This window comes from Sorex fumeus, unplaced genomic scaffold (genome assembly GCF_029834395.1).
Source record: "Sorex fumeus unplaced genomic scaffold, SorFum_2.1 ptg000007l, whole genome shotgun sequence".
Lineage (NCBI taxonomy): Eukaryota > Metazoa > Chordata > Mammalia > Eulipotyphla > Soricidae > Sorex > Sorex fumeus.
The window spans coordinates 12,144,781-12,161,518 of record NW_026606064.1 but is presented as its reverse complement, the minus strand read 5'-3'; the positions used below and the strand labels follow the sequence as shown (position 1 = coordinate 12,161,518).

The window sequence follows — 16,738 nt, the reverse complement described above, 5'->3', positions numbered from 1 at the left end:
TTTGAGGGTAGAAAATGCCGTATTTGAATTTTCCTCCCATTGCCTCCAAGATTTCCCTACCAGACACAATTTTTCAGAAAAAGGAAGTGGGATGCGGTGGGAGAATTCAGAAATAGTGCAAAAAGGACCTCAGTGCACGATTTTGTATGCAGGAGACCCAGTTCAATCCCCCAAGCATTGTAGGGAGTGACCCCCTGAGCAGAGAGCTGGGAGTAGCCCCAGGCATCGCAAGGTGTGGCTCCAAAACAATCAAATTAATAAGTCAATCAAGGTGGGATGAGGGGGATGGGAGTGGGAAGGATACTGGGATCCATGGTGGTGGAAAATGGGCACTGGTGGAGGGATGGGTATTTGATCATTGTATAATCGAAACCCAAGCACAACAATTTGTAAGTCTACAACTATACCTCATGGTATTTAACTAATAAAAATTAGTAAAAAAAAATAAGTCAATCAAGCAATAAAACATAGAGGGAGGCTGTGGCAAGGAAGAGGGGCAGGTGTGGAGGCTGGCGGGAGGGAAACTGGGGATATTGGTGATGGTGAGGGGATGGGTAGAGGAGCCTCGTATGACCAGAACCCAATTATGAACAACTTTATAAATGCGTCTCTCACGGTGATTCAATTAAATATAAAATTATTTGAAATCAAACGTAAATAAGAGATGAAGCTTGCCTTTTATTTGGGCGGGGGGAGGAGGGGACAGCATTCCCAGCAATGCTTGGAGTCTGGTCCATGCCGGGGTGGGGGCAGGTAAAGAGGAGCCGTGAGGATTGAACCCAGAGCTCCCAACAGCAAAAATTTTTTCCCCCGGGCTAGCTAGGCACCAGCCACCCCTGAGCACACCCGCGAGGGCCCTGCTGGCTGCACTTCGCACCTCCAAGCGTTAGGGGGCGATAGCGCCCGCGGGCGGCGGCTGCAACCGGCCCAGCGCGGCCGCTCCCGACGCGCGCACGCCCCGCCGTCGACGCGGGGGGCGGAGCCACGCGCTGCGCGCTGACTGGCGGCGCCACAGGCGGCAGCTGGAGGCGTAATAGTGCGGGTCGCGGGCTCGGAGCGGGGGAACTTCAGGAGCGGCCGTGGCGCGGCCGGCGACGACGACGTCGACGACAGCAGCAGCAGGCGGAGCGCGGGGCCCGGGGCTTGTGGCGCACCATGCCGACCGTGGAGGAGCTCTACCGCAACTACGGCATCCTCGCCGACGCCACGGAGCAAGTGGGCCAGGTACGCCCCCGAGCGGCCTGCGCGGCCCCGCGGCCCCGCGGCCTCGCGGAGGGAAGCGCCGCCCGGGGCGCCGGCGGGTCGCGGCGGCCGCGTTTCAACCCCTGACGGGGTTCCGTGTGCGTGTGTGTGTGTGTGTGTGTGTGTGTGGGAGAGAGAGAGAAAGTGAAAGACGGGGTGGTGTGTGAGTGTGTTTGAGACGGGGTGGTTGTGTGTGAGAGACGTGGTGTGTGTATGAAAGTGAGAGACGAGGGTGTGTGTGTGTAAGAGAAAGACGGCGTGTGTGTGTGAGAGAGATGGGATGGTTGTGTGTAAGAGACGGTGGTGTGTGTGAAAGTGAGAGACGAGGGTGTGTGAGTGTGTGACGGGGTGGTGTGTGTGTGTAAGAGAAAGACGGGGTGGTGTGTGTGTGTATGTGAGTGAGTGACGGGGTGAGGGTGTATGTGTGTGTGTTTGTGACGGGGTAGTAATGTGTGTGTGACCCCGTGGTGTGTGTGTGTGTGAGCGTTTGTGTGAGACGGGGCGGTGTGTTGTTTGAGGGTGTGATGAGGCGGGGTGTGTGTGTGTGAGTGTGAGTGACGAGGTGGTATGGTGTGTGTGTGTGTGTGTGTGTGAGAGAGGGAGAGAGAGAGAGAGAAAGTGAAAGACGGGGTGGTGTGTGAGTGTGTTTGAGACGGGGTGGTTGTGTGTGAGAGACGTGGTGTGTGTGTGAAAGTGAGAGACGAGGGGGTGTGTGTGTAAGAGAAAGACGGCGTGTGTGTGTGTGAGAGAGATGGGATGGTTGTGTGTGAGAGACGGTGCTGTGTGTGAGAGAAAGTGAGAGACGAGGGTGTGTGAGTGTGTGACGGGGTGGTGTGTGTGTGTGTGTAAGAGAAAGACGGGGTGGTGTGTGTGTGTATGTGAGTGAGTGACGGGGTGAGGGTGTATGTGTGTGTGTTTGTGACGGGGTAGTAATGTGTGTGTGACCCCGTGGTGTGTGTGTGTGTGAGCGTTTGTGTGAGACGGGGCGGTGTGTTGTTTGAGGGTGTGATGAGGCGGGGTGTGTGTGTGTGAGTGTGAGTGACGAGGTGGTATGGTGTGTGTGTGTGTGTGTGTGTGTGTGTGTGTGTGTGTGGCCGCAGCCGCGCGGGTCGCCGCCGTGAAAGCGACACGGGTTTCCCTTGAGTCTCTGTCTAAGTACTCTATGTCTATGTCTGTGTGTGAGGGGGGAAGACCCCCGTTGCTCCGCCTCTTCCTCCCCGCCACCAAGCCGTCCCTCCACCCACCCCCCACCCCCCGCGGGCGGCGACTCTCCCGCAGCTGGTGGCGGGGCGCGGGGTCTTCCCGCCTCGGGAGGTCCCTCCCGGCCGCCCGGCGTTTCCCACACAAGTTTGGTCCCTGACTCCCGCGCGGGCTTGCTTTCTTTTTCTTTTTTTTTTTTTTGGCCCGTTTTCCTCCTCGTCCTGTTGGTTTTGTTGTTGTAATTATTCAGTCATTCGGGGTTGCTGATGAGGGTGGGTAGGGACCCCGGGCGCCCCTTTTCCTCTCCCTGACCCACCAACTGCCACACACACACACACACACACACACACCAGCGTTTGGACCCCGGGCGCCCCTTTTCCTCTCTCTGACCCACCAACACACACACACACGACCCCGGGCGCCGCTTTTCCTCTCTCTGACCCACCAGCACACACACACACACACACACACGCAACACACCCGCGTTTGGAGCAGGAAACTAGGGTACCCCGGAGGGTTTGGAGCAGGAAACAAGGGTACCCGGGAGGTGTTCCCAGCCCTTGTGTTACAAGTTCCAAGCCCTGAAGCTTGAGCACACCACCACCACCACCCAACCCCAACCCCGGCCCAGACCGACTTGATGTGGCTGTCACTGGGGGGTGGGAGAGGAGTCTGGACTCTACAGCAAGGGCTGGGGGGGGGGGGAACTCTTGCTCCTGACGCTTGCGTTTTTTCATCTAGAGCGTCGAATGCAGCAGTTTCTCACTTATCCCTTCGGAGGGGAGTTGGACATCACCGGCTTATAAAAAAAAAATAAATTAGATGAGAAATGGTTGCGGGGGTCCAGGCAGCATGCGCGCTTGGGGGTGAGGGGCTTAGACGCCACACCGAGAGGCGTTTTGCCCTTCCAGCGAGGGTGACCTGCCCTGGGTTCCATCACGGGTTGCTTTGGACCTAGTTTGTGCCTGGAAAGAAGCACCCCCTTGCCTTGTTGGGCTGTGCTGTTGACTGCCTTAGAGGGCTTCTTGGAACCTCTTCCGTGCTTGCTTAAAGCTCCGCCGTGGGGGCTTTAGGAGACAGGGTGCTGACTCCAGCGAGGTGTCCAGAATCTTGCAGGGAAAGATCCCAAAGACTTGTGCACCGGCTGTCCAGGCACCCCACACTTTGCCAAGAAGGAGGTACCAAGGTTGTTGTCCTCCTCCCTAGAGGATGTTTAGGTGGAAATAGACACCAGACAAGTTTGTAGATACACACACGTGCACACCTGTGTAGGTGTGTACTGTAACTAGTTGACAGCTGCTTTTGTTTCCTTCTTGAGCCATCTTCTGTGGTGAGTGCCAGATTTGGTTGGGAGTTCTCTCTCAGAAGGTTGTTTCTGTTTTTTAAGTGCCCTGCTTGGGGAGAAATCTGCTGATTGAGAACGATTGCTTGGGAGACAGAATTCTGAAAGAGAAAAGAGGCTTTGCCAGGACTGCCACATACCCATCACGGCTAGGCACTAGGACTGGACCAAGTGTAGCCGCAAGGTGATGGGACATTTCTGTCCTGGAGCCAACTGTCGGTGGTTTGAGACATGACACCCCTTCATCATCCTGAACAGGGACTTCTTTGACTTCTAACCTTGTTCTAGGAAGGCTTAAGGCAGGCTTAAAACCCTGGCTGCAGCTGCTGCTGCTAGTTTGTCTGATTTTCTTTGGGGACCACAGCAGGAGGAGGTCAGGGGACCACATATGGTGGTGAGGGACCACGTATGGGACCACACACTGGCAGTGTTCAGGAAACCACATGCAGTATCAGGGATCGAACCTAAAATTTAGCTTCTTAAACGGGGATGGGGACCCCTCATAGGGTCTGATAAGTGAATGTGGGGAGTGTGAAAGGTCTGTCTTCAAATATTACTGTGTGGTTTATAGTCAGTAATTGGTTTGTATACCTTCAGATCACCTTAAAATCTCTCAGGCAAAAAGGAAAACCAAACCATGATGCAGACTAACTCAGTAACGTTGTGTAGTGTTTATTCCCTCTTAAAGAAAACTTGAGCCTAAAACTGAGCACCCAAGGTGGGTTTTAGGTTGTTGCCAGTGAATTTCAGCCTCTGAAAACAAAAACTAGATTAGAAGAAAAGACACTATTTAGGTTTCTTGGAGGAAAAAAGAAGTTATTTACACTCTGTGTGTGTATGGGGGGGGGGGGGGAGCACATTTGGCTATGCCTGGGGGTTACTCCTGGCTCTGCACTGAGAAATTAATTCTAGAGGCGCCAGGGACCATGTGGGGTGCTGGGGGTCAAACTGGTGCAAGTGCCTGCCCACTGTTTTATTGCTCCACCTAACTTGTTTACGTTTTAACTGTTTCGGTTTCCTGGAAAGAACCTACCCCTGCGCTTATGAGACTCTATTTGCCTTATTTACTCCAGAACTTTCTTCTGACTATAGTTGCTGACTTGGCAGGGGAAGTACCTTCTCTGCGATTGTCTGGACCTTCTGCCTTCTCAGCACAATACTCAAATCCACCCTTTCTGGGTTTTATCGGCTCATTGCCACCAAGCAGATCTATATTCATTAATAGTGCTGCAGTTTGGGAATTTCATGTGGGAACTTTTCTTCCCTTTCTAAATAAAGATGGCTCAAGAAGGAAACAAAAGCAGCTGTCAATTAGTCACAGTACCTACCTGCACAGGTGTATGTGTGAGGTTGAGAGCTAAATCCTTTCACTTTTCGTTTTTCTCCATGAGCTGTACTTTGTCCTTTAGTAGACATTTTTTCCTCCAGGCTAAAGAAACTCAGAGAAGGAATATGAATATTCACACATGCACAGGTGCCCATCTGCAGGAATTTGCTCTTAAGAATGACGGAGGAAGCTTTCTACACACGCTCACATGTGTTAACTGTGACCTTATCTTTTCCCATAAGCAAACTACAGATGATAAATTCTGTTATTTACTGTCTCTAGACCTTCAGTCCCTTTGTCTTTGTAGCTTCTGAGGTCCCACCTCTGAGCCAGCCTTCTCCAGGTCATCTTCCTCTTCTGCGCAGCCCCTTTCCATGGATTCTGCCAAAGAAAGAACTCAGCTGACTAGAAGAGAGCAAGCACTGCCCCACCAGGAATTTTAGTTCAGTTTTATGAATTCTTGTTCCTTTCAAAGTGAGGTTACATGATTTTGTTATGTAGTCAAAACATGTAAGTTGGTCCAGAGTGATGGTACAGAAGGTAGGGTGTTTGCTTGTAGCAGATCCATGTTCTATCCCCGGCATCTCATAAGGTCTCCCATGCACCGCTTAAAATGGTTCCTGAGTGCAGTCAGGAGTTGACCCTGAATACTGCCAGGTGTGGCACATAAACCAAACACGTAAGTTTAAAAAAGTCCAGCCTGTTCAAGGCCTCAGGCTGCCTCCGTGCACAGCATGGATTTCGATTTATCCCTCATCCTGTCGAGTACACTTAGATTCAGGGGGAGAGAAGAGCTCAGGTGGCACACACTTCATGGAGTCACAACTCTTTGGAGCAAAAGTTAATCCCGGCCAACACCATAAAGCCGTAAAGTGTGGAAATACTAACTTCTTGTTGAATGTTAGCTAGATGTATTGAGTCTGAGGAAGAAAATAGTATAGACTGACTTTCCCTTTTCCTCTTGTCATACTTAAAACATTTGTTGAAATTACCTTCTCTAGAAATAATGCTTTAGTTCTTATAGGCATGTGCACTCTAGACCCAAATTTGGCTGTCCTGAGCAGATCATTGACCTCTTATGTGGAATAGTAGGTTTTGCACACTTCCTGTCAATTTATTTTCTTTTAGGTTATTACTAAATGTGAATCAAATGTTAATTGATATTTTCCCTGTTTTGTTTTTGGGCCACACCCAACATTACTCAGGACTTGTACCCAACTCTGTGCTCAGGGATTATTTCTGGTGTGGTTTGGGGGACCATATGGGTGCCAAGGAACAAACCTCAGTTCAGCACGTGGAAGCAGACTCCCTACCCACTGTGCCGTCTCTCCAGACCCATAATTAATGTTTGAAGTAGCCTAAGGATTTGCTAATAATTTGTTTGCAAATAATAAAATATACAGGTTTAGAAACACGCTAAAAGAATTTACAGTTATGCTTCTTATTAAGATCAGAAATTTATTTTCTCAGCTAAAATACAGTTGTATTGGAAAAAAATAGGTAATGTTGCGGGTATTTGTTTTGAACTACCTCTCCTTGTTTGGGGCATTGTGGTTTTCAACTTGCCGCTGAATCACTATGGTGAAAAATATCATTTACATCTTCGTATCCTCCTTTGAAAAGCCTTGCCTCTTTGAAAACAAATTCAGAGAACTGGCAGGGAAGAATATTTATTTTGCAACTATAAAGGGTGGCAAAATCTATGAAATGTGATGCCTAGCAATGGTGGGAAGTGAATTTCTAGAAATCTGTTCAAGTGTCTCAACTTTCCAAAGGACTTCCTGCATTTGGGATACTGCATCCAAGTTTTTATGATAAAATAGAGTCTGTTTTTGTTTTGTTTGGGGGGCCAGTGCTCAGGGCTTACTCCTAGCTCTGCACTCAGGAATCACTACTGGCGATGATCAGGGGACCATATGTGGTACCAGGGATCAAACCGGATGGGCCACGTGCAAGGCAAACACCCTACCTGCCCATTGTACTATCACTTCAGCCCTTGAATTTAGACTTTGAACACGATGGTGATCCTAAATCTGGCAAGGTTTCCATTTTTTATATTATTAGCATTATTATTAGGGTTTGGGGGAGTGGTCCACATTCAGGACCAGGCAGCACCTAGGGTTAACTCAGGACTCCTGTATTCAAACATATGTCCCAGCCCTTTGGTTAGGGCATCATGGTTCATGATAATGTTAATGTTTGTGCCTTGGCTGTACAAAATACCTGCCCTGCCACCAGCATCAGAGTATCTGACTCCACCATTGTCCTGATCACTTATCAGCCCCCAGCCCTGTCTTGATAGCCAATAGTCTTGGTGTTTGTCATGATTTTTCTTTCCTTTGGTTTTTGGGCCACCTGGCAGTGCTACCAGATTGGTGTTGAGGGTCACTTGCAGTGCTGCTGAGGACTGAGCAGAGCTAGAGTTACACCATGGCTCCCACACCCAGAGGTTGCCCAGGGAGCCATCTCCCAGACCCACCCAAAGAATTTCTCTTCATTGCCCTTGGCCATTGCCTTTGATATTTGGGTTTGGTTTGCCGGCCACACCCAGTGCTGCTCAGGACTAACTCCTGGTTCTGTGCCCAGAAATACCTATCCGTGAGGCCATATGTGGTGCTGGAGAGCAAACTTGGGTCTGCCCCCACTTGGGACAAGCACCTTGACCTTTGTACCTTCTCTCTGACCCATCCTTCTTTATAGACTACGGCTGAGTGACACCATCAGACATTTTTCCTTCTCGCTCTGGTTTATTTTGCTTGTTTTTTTTTTTCCTTTGACTCTATGGTGGTCTTTTATTATTTTGCTTGTTATAATGCCCTCTACACCCACCCAGACTTCATCTTAGAGTTCAGTTGTTAGAGTTCCATTTTACACGGAAATCTTTTCATTCACCTACCATAACTTTATTTCTTGGATATTTAGGTTATTTCCAAGTCTTGGCTATTTTAAGTGGTGCTGCATTAAACATAGGTGTGCATAGATCTTTTTTGAGTTGATGTTTTTGTATTCTTGGGCAAGAAGTAGAACCCCTTGGTCATATGATAGGTTTGCTTATTTATTTTGGGGGGGGAAGGCCACACCTGGCTGTACTCAGGGATCACTCCTGGCTGTGTTTGAGCATCATTCCTAATGGTGCTCAGGGAATCAAACCAGAATTAGCCTTTTGTCACATGTAATTGTTGTTTGTAGGTATTTTTTCCTGTTTGATAGGTGGTAATATAGTAGTTCTTTGATTAGCAGTGCAGAAACGTTTTGGTTTGCTCTAGTCCCATCCGTTTTTGCTTTTGATTTCTTTGCCAGAGGAGTCAAATCATTGAAGACTCCTCTGAAGTTGAGATGTCTTCAGTCATTCAATGATGTTTTGAAATGAAAATACATTGGCTATAGTTTCTTATACATTTTATGGGTCGGGGTCTAATATGGAGGATATTCGATCCTGTCAGTCCACTTAGATCAACCCGTTTTTAATTATATACGAATCTGGCGTGATTGTGTTTTTTTCTCCATGTGTCCCACAGTGCCCTTAGAAAGGTATTGGGAGGGCCTAGGTGGTAACTGGGGAGTGTGTTACCTGTCCACCCGCCTATGTATAGTGGTTGAGGTTGATAAACTCCCGCACCTTTATATCACTGTACCTTCCCTCTGGATTCAAGTGTGCATGACTTCTCCTCAGTGAATGCTTTGGGGGGCACAACCTGCCTTCTCGCAGAGGCTACTGGCCCAGGGCAGGTCAGACTGGATTGGCTAAATCAGGTCCATCACTGCAAGCCCTCAGATGGGTGGAGCTGTCCCAGGAATGGCGGCCCCTAGCCCCACAGCCAGTGGCAGCACATATTGCCCAACTCACATAGCTCCAGCTCAATCTTCCTGATCTCAGTCACTCACTTCCCTGTTCAGAGGGTTTGAAAATAAAAGCTGAGCATCAGAACCTTGGGTGTACAGCGAAACCTCCGTCCATTCTTCTGCTGCTTGGTTCCTCATCTGTTGGCAGCCATGGTGATCCACACTCCCCTGGTTCATATATTGGCTGCTACAGCGGGTTATACTTCTACAGTGGATCCCCTTTCCTCGAGGCGGTGGGGTGGGGGGCTGCCTGGCATCATTGATAATTGAAATGTTCGCAGTACTCTCCAAAGCTTTCGGGTCAGCTGCTGCCCTTCTTCCACTGTGGAGATCGTCCTGGAGATGGCAGCTGGGATCCTCAGTGAGCTGTCAGAGCAGAGCCCCACAGGATTCTTTGTTCCGTGTGGTCTTGAATGTGAGGTCCCAGGAGCACTCTGAGATTACTCCCTTTTCTACCATCTTGGCCCTCCTAGGTTTCTCCCTCTCTCTCTTCCCTCCCTCTCTTCCTGTCTCTCCCCTCTACTCTCTCATCCCTGGTTCTGCCAGCTGTGTAGCTCTAGATAAATGATTTCACTTCTCTGAGTTAAGGCTTTCTGGCTGCTTTTGTTTGTTTTGGGACCACACCCTGCAGTGCTGGGATGGAGGGAAAGGTCTGAAGCGGCTTCAATGTTCCAGGGACCATGCAGGTGCCAGGGATTAAACCTAGGGTTCCCACATGTGCTGCAGTCCTGATCTCTACAGCTCAGATCTCACAGGCAGATCACGGTAACACCTCACACACAGAGTTACTGATACATGTACAGAACAGAGTTAGCAGAGGGATTTTAATAAATGGCTAATAATAAAATACCTTTTATTCTAGTCTGTATTCCCCAAACCCCTTGGTTGGAGGATAAGTTGTTGCAAGTGGGGGTTCTTTGTTTTGTTCTGTGTTTTTGGCCACATCCAGCTGTAATCAGGGTTCACTCTTGGCTCTGCTCAGGAATCACTCCTGCTGGTTCTTGGAGGACCCTTTTGTGATGCTGCACATAAGTGCCTTACCCATTCTACTCTCTTTTGCACTCAACTGGAAAGTCTTTAATATTGGAAATGTCAGGGGTTTCTTCAAAAGGGCTAATGAGTAAAGCTTAAAGTCTAAGACAAAAGAAAGTGATTTGTGATATCTAGCACTTTGATTTTATGAAGTCCACCTGAAGTTTTGGGGCCAAATTACAGGAATGGAGAGCAATCAGGAAGTCAGCTGTGTTTTGTCAAATCTTGGCACTGAAGTGTACTTTTACTTTCCTACCTCTAGAATACTCTTTCACCTCTTCTTTATAAGAGGACGCAAACCATATTCACAATTCTTTTGCTGTTGTTATTTTAGGAGTTAGTTTTACATTTAGGATATTTTAAGATGTTATAATTGAGTTGATAGAATTTGTTTTTTTGTAGAATGTGTGTTTATTAAATGGGTTGATAGCTGTGGACTTTAAACATAATCAGATCATTGTGTGGGGTATATTAAACCCTGTGCTTTGAAAGGAGTGACTATGGTCATAGACCTTTGATACACTGAACACCTTCTGATTAAAAAACAAAAGTGTATTTACTTGAGATTTTATTGTACCTATATGACTTTGCATCCTGCTTTATTTTATTTGAACTTGTAGGATAACATTGGTTTGTCTTTTCTGCCTTGCCACAGGGAGCTTAGGTTTATTGGATTACTCCCATCACAGTGCTCCCATTTCTGAGATTATTTGTAACCTCTTTGTGCTCTGCTTTCCCAAGGGTTAGTCACCTTTTTCTCCTAATCAGACTCTGTTAACTTGTAAATATTGCTTTTCACTTCTCCTTAAGTTCTTTGCATAGTTAATTCCGAGCAATTTCCTTTTTGTATAGACAAAAGAAGACAGTTAATGCTATGCTTTTTGTAACTTTTGTTAATTGACTCCGAATGGTATTCATTCTGAGCATCTATTCTCTCGACTTAAGCCACAGTTGCCCTTCCTAGAACCCCAAAAGCAGGGTCCCAAGGAGGACCTGAATGGACCCAGAGCAAGTCGTGAGCTACCCTGGCAACGAAATGGGCCAGGCCAAAGTGCCACGGTACTTAACTATAAATTAAGAGTATGGTCATAAACAAATTCTGTCATGATCCAAAAAGTAACAGCTGGATTAGGACTCTGCTAGAGTTAGGAAAAATTAATCTGGCTTGAGCACTGTAGTCTGAGATCTATAGAAGAGATGTCCCCAGGAGAGCCGCCCTACAAGCTTAATGTATCTCTTACTATGTCTGTATAAAAATAACTAATATTAAGAAATAGAATTAAGATGTTAAGTTATTGGACTGAGGAGAGGAGAAACACCCCTAGGTGATATTTCCACCCCTTATCCCCCTTGAGCTAATAGACCTTCAGAGGGGCTTTTGATATGTTGGTTGAATGTGCTACTGGAAGGGATGTGGTGGCTACCCCTAATGCGGGGTAGTTGGAGAGAGACTAGAGAGAGAGACCAAGGTGGCAAGGGGAGTGCAGAGAGATGAACAGGAGAGACAGGGGGAGAAGGGAATGAGGGGCTTAGTGAGAATGGAACAGGCACACGGGGAGAATGGAATAAATGGCAACTCATCACCAACCAGCCTGGCAGCCTCATTTTCTCCTTTGTCTGCCCATGGCATTGGCCAACCCTGGGTGGGGAAGTGGTCCAAGACCACCAAACGCAGGTGGCGAGAGAGAACCACACGGGCTCCCTAGCCTCCTGGAGACTAAACAATTATTCATGTAAAAAAAAATCATAAAAGTTAAATTTTTGGTAATTCTTTGACTCATTGTTTTATCACATATTTCAGGAATCTATGGCATTAACTTATACAAGCTAAAAATTGTACTTTGCTGAAAAACTAAAATTAGTGTCACCATTATCATTTCTATGTGTTATTCTGGGAGTCAAACCTAGGGCCTCACACATGCACAGCAAGTATTCACCACTTAGCTACATCCCAACTCTCATGATAGTTTTAAGATAACCCAGTGATTAAACACTTTACTATCACTTCCTGTAAGTGTTTCTGTAATCTTGATGTCACTATTCTCCAGATTTTTTGGGGGGAGGGGGGAGGTAGTAGTATATGAGTATCTGAGGAAATATATTTCTGCATTATTTCAAGAAGGAAACACATGAACTTTGAGCAGAGGGCATAACTATGGCAGTACACATGCTCTTCCTTTTTAATTAGCGAGGCCCTGGGTCCCACAGAGCCAAGGAGGGCACCTCTGAATACTGCTCCCATATTGGCTAGCCATTTCGAACAGAACACCATTGTCACAGGTTCAGATCTGCCCAAAACTTTAAGGCCAGAACTTCAGGCTTAACTTAATGGTTCGGTTTCAGGGGTGTATCCTTCCCACCTTCAAGATACTTTAGGAAACAAATATTTTTATTTGCTTTGAGAATTTTGCAGTGTTTGTCATGATATTTTAAGTCTGAGAGCACAAGGCTAGGGTCAGTGAATAGTGGAATTGGGAACTATTACTGCATCAGCACTTTGCTGTTCGAGCAACGCCTGTGTTGAGGAGCAACTCCAGGCTGTGCTTGGGGATTGTCCTCAGACCTCCTGCATGCAAGCATGGACTCCTCCTGTTGAACTCTCTCTTGGTGCAGATACGTGTCTTTTTTGGGGTTGTTTTGTTTTGTTTTGGTGAAGAACAGGAGATCAGGTGGTAAAAAGGTAGGTGTCCAATTTAAGAAGTAAAAATCCAAAAATAGCCTTACTTCTTAGCCAGTGTGACATTTTACTAGTATAAATCAGACCCAAACAACTTTGTTTCGATTCCTGTCCTTCAAAGTTGTGTTTTATTTTCTGCTCAATTCTTTCTTTCAGCATAAAGATGCCTATCAAGTGATCCTGGATGGTGTGAAAGGTGGTACTAAGGAGAAAAGATTAGCAGCACAGTTTATTCCAAAATTCTTTAAGCATTTTCCAGAACTGGCTGATTCTGCTATCAATGCACAGTTAGACCTCTGTGAGGATGAAGATGTGTCGGTGAGTTTATGAGTGATACTTACAAAAAGCTCTCAGATGTTTCTCTTACCATTTCCACACATTTTCTGCAAGTAGCTAACAGAATTATAGTACCGGTTGCATCAGTGCACAATAAAATACTGCAGTGTGCCTAGTTTAGGGTTAAACTGACATTTGAGTAAATGCATTAGCTCTCGCATCACCTTTTAAATGTGGGAAGTAAATAGTCACAAATAAATAGGTTAAATAATCAGAGCAGGAGAGAAAGTATAGGAGTTCAGATACTTGCTTTATATGAGGCCAGCTCCGTTTCATCCCCCGCACCGCATATAGTTCTCAGACACCACTAGGGGTAACCCTTAAGGACAGAATCAGGAATATTGCTGAGTTGACCCGAAATCCACAGACACTCCCCCCCCCAAATAAAATAGTTTTAGATCATAAAATACTATTCTATCACCCCCTAAATATTTTGCATAGCAGAAGCATAACTTGTCTGTATGACTACTTGATAAGAAATCATTTTCCTTAGATCCAAATTAACCGTTAGCATTTCAGATTACTGGTACAGGCAGGTTTCTAAGAATTCTTAGCTGTCAATGCCTGGCCTTTCAGATGAAGTTAGTGGATTGCCAGCAGTTCTTGCAAAATTCGCTAGGATAGAACTCCCCATATATTTTTACATTCAGTAAGCCAGGACCATGTATTTGAATTAAGTGCTTAGGTGCATGTGACTCGGCTATGTTGTATAAGTACTAGGAATTCTAAAGTAGTTTTTGTTTTGTTTTAAAGTAAATAGTTAACTAGATAGGACATTGCCATTATAGCTGTTCTTAAAGGATACTATTATAAGCCCAAAGTTAGAATGCCAGCAGTAGAATATGATCAACATTTTCTTGTTGATCATGTAAGTCTTTATTGATTACTCAAAACTGTCTACTCCAGTTGGATAATTGTATTTAATTGTGCTTCATTCCACCCTGATAATATTCTGTGAAGACTATTAGAGCAAATTATTTTCACAACTGTTATAAGACTTTGTGCTTTATATTTTTGTAGCTTGTTTGCCCCTAATTATCACTTCTTTAGTTCAGCTTTTGTTAAAAATTAGGTTTCTTGCTTTTAGTGATGTTAGTATTTAGTTGTTTTTTCTTTTAAATCATATCCAGATTCGACGGCAAGCAATTAAGGAATTGCCTCAATTTGCCACTGGAGAAAATCTTCCCCGGGTGGCTGATATACTAACCCAACTTTTACAAACAGGTAAGGACTTTTATTTTGTAACTATAACTTTCCTCTGATATAGGTACAACTTGGATTTTTAATAGTTTTTTTCTCTCAAAGTGCTATCTTTGATGGAATTCTTTTTATTCAGTTCTAGCTTAGTGATTCATGGCTAATTCTTAGTGTTTCAGTTTTTGATGTTGTTCATGACAAGGTTCTTTGGGAAATTTTCAGACTGTTATTCTTCCGTTTACCCTAGTAACTTGCACCTTCTTAACAAAAACTCTCAGGAAAGGGGCCAGAGAGCTAGTACTGTGGGTAAGGCTCTTCTTTGCACATGGCTGACCTGGGTTCAATCTCCAGAAGCACATAAGTCCCCCCACAAAGGCTTACTCCTGGTGGTGCTTGCCGCGGGGGTGGGGGTGGGGTGATAATTTGAAAAACTGGGGATCAAACCCAGGTGCAAGGCAAGTGCCATAGTATCTATCCTGTCCCTCTGGTCCTCAAACCAGGTTCTAATATAGAAGTTATGAGACTGGATAGTTACAGGGCTTGCCTTGCACAAATGGCCAGCCCTGGTTCACTCCCTACACCAGAATTGATTGCTGGGCCCTGCCAGAGTCCTAAGCACTATTAGTGTGACATCCTTCCCCACCTTTCCTTCCCCCCCCCCCAAAAAAAAGGTCATATTTTCTTGTTTTTTTTTTTTTAAGAGAAATGCTTAGTTATATCTTTTCTATGCAATCTGTGAGAAATTACTGAATCTGGTATGAAAATCAAGAGAATTTTTTTTAATTTTATATTTTTATTTTATCTAGATGACTCAGCAGAATTTAACTTAGTGAACAATGCCCTGTTAAGTATATTTAAGATGGATGCAAAAGGTAAGGCTGCTTGTTCCACATTGCGTTTGAAAGCTAAAAATGGGGGGGGGGGGGGGTTCAGATAAGGATAATGTCAGAGATTTCGCCCACTGGTCTCAGTATTTCCTGCAAGATTTTTTGCTGCTCCAGCCAAGGTATTTGTGACTCAAAGAACAAACAGAGTCACACAGAGTGCTCAAACCTTTCCAGTAGAAATCTGTTGGGAAATCCTGGGTCTAGCAGCCAGAGTAGTACCTCTGCAGACTGAGCACGTGCTTTGCATGTAGGAGACCTGGGTTTTATCCCAGCACCACATGGTCCCGAAACACCAACAGGTGTGGCCCCAGAACTAAAATTCATCAACAGAATATCTGGGTTTAGTTAATATTAATAATTAAGATTTTTTAATGATATTATTTATTAGCTATCAGTAATTTTCAAAAAGAAAAGTCAACACTTAAACTAATTCTGAATCCATAAGCAAAGCATGTAATGCTTTTCATGTGGCTGGGGCTCTAGAAGTAATTTAATGCTTATTGGAATATTAATTCACTTGGCAAGAAATACTCTAATTGGAGTAAAGCTTAGAAAGCAGAATTTACTTATGACATACAATGGTTTGTTTTGCAGGGACTTTAGGTGGCTTGTTTAGCCAAATTCTTCAGGGAGAGGACATTGTTAGAGAACGAGCAATCAAATTTCTTTCTACAAAACTTAAAACTTTACCAGATGAAGTCTTAACAAAGGAAGTAGAAGAGCTTATCCTGACTGAATCTAAAAAGGTAAACTGTGGTCTTCATTTAACAGAACTTTTATGAAACACGATGTATTCGAAGTGAGCAATATTCATAAGTACCGTATGTCTCCTCTGTGTAAGTAATAAAATCCCAGAGATCACTAGAGGGCCTTCATTTTTTTTCCTTTTATGATGACAAGTCATAATGTTAATCACTTCACTTAATCACTTAACTTCCGGTTAGTCGTCGATTTGCTCGAGCGGGCGCCAGTAACGTCTCCATTTGTCCCTGTCGCGTGCTAGTGTAGCCCAATGGCATCTCTTCGCTCTGGGAACATGGAGGGCCTCAAACCGATCGTTCATGACCTTGACAAAGAAGTCTGACCATCTGGTAGGTGGGCGGCCACACGGTCTCTTGACATCCCGTGGAATCCAATCAGTAACAGCTCTAGTCCAACGGTCGTCTTTAAATCTCATTACGTGACCAGCCCATCTGATTTTCGACAACTTGGCAAATGAGACAGCGTCCCTGATCCTTGATCGTCGACGGATGTCAGAACTCCGGATTCCTTCTCTCATTTGAGTGAAACGTGATATTCCAAGCATAGCTCTTTCTATTCTTCTTTGGGAGACCTGAATGGCGTTCTCATCTTGTTTGCGTAGGGCCCAGGTCTCTGAGGCATATGTTAATGCAGGAAGAACAGTGGAATCAAAGAGATGTGCCCGGAGCCGGAGGTTCTTCGTCCTCTTAGCTATTTCTTCGACGTTCTTGAAGGCGTTCCAAGCCGCTCTCTTCCTCCTGCGCAGCTCGGGTGCCAGGTCATTTGTCATGTTGACCTCTCGACCTAGGTACACATAGCTGTTGCATTCGGAGATGGTCGTTCCATTGAGAGCGAATGGGGCGTCAGGAACAAGGCTGTTTCTCATAAACATTGTCTTCGTAAGATTCAGCTGT

The 16,738-nt window shown here is 45.7% G+C and overlaps 1 protein-coding gene across 2 annotated transcripts in view; it reads left to right on the top strand.

The window, feature by feature from the left end:
• The first annotated feature begins 1,010 nt into the window (after positions 1-1,010).
• The window catches only part of API5 (apoptosis inhibitor 5), a 37,401-nt gene continuing 21,673 nt past the window's right edge, over positions 1,011-16,738 (top strand). For both annotated transcript variants that reach the window (XM_056133048.1, XM_056133039.1), the window contains exons 1-5: positions 1,011-1,224; positions 12,820-12,981; positions 14,130-14,223; positions 15,003-15,068; positions 15,678-15,829. In XM_056133048.1, coding sequence (XP_055989023.1) covers positions 1,156-1,224; positions 12,820-12,981; positions 14,130-14,223; positions 15,003-15,068; positions 15,678-15,829 — 543 coding nt within the window. In that variant the 5' untranslated portion in view covers positions 1,011-1,155. The remainder of the gene's footprint in view (positions 1,225-12,819; positions 12,982-14,129; positions 14,224-15,002; positions 15,069-15,677; positions 15,830-16,738) is intronic.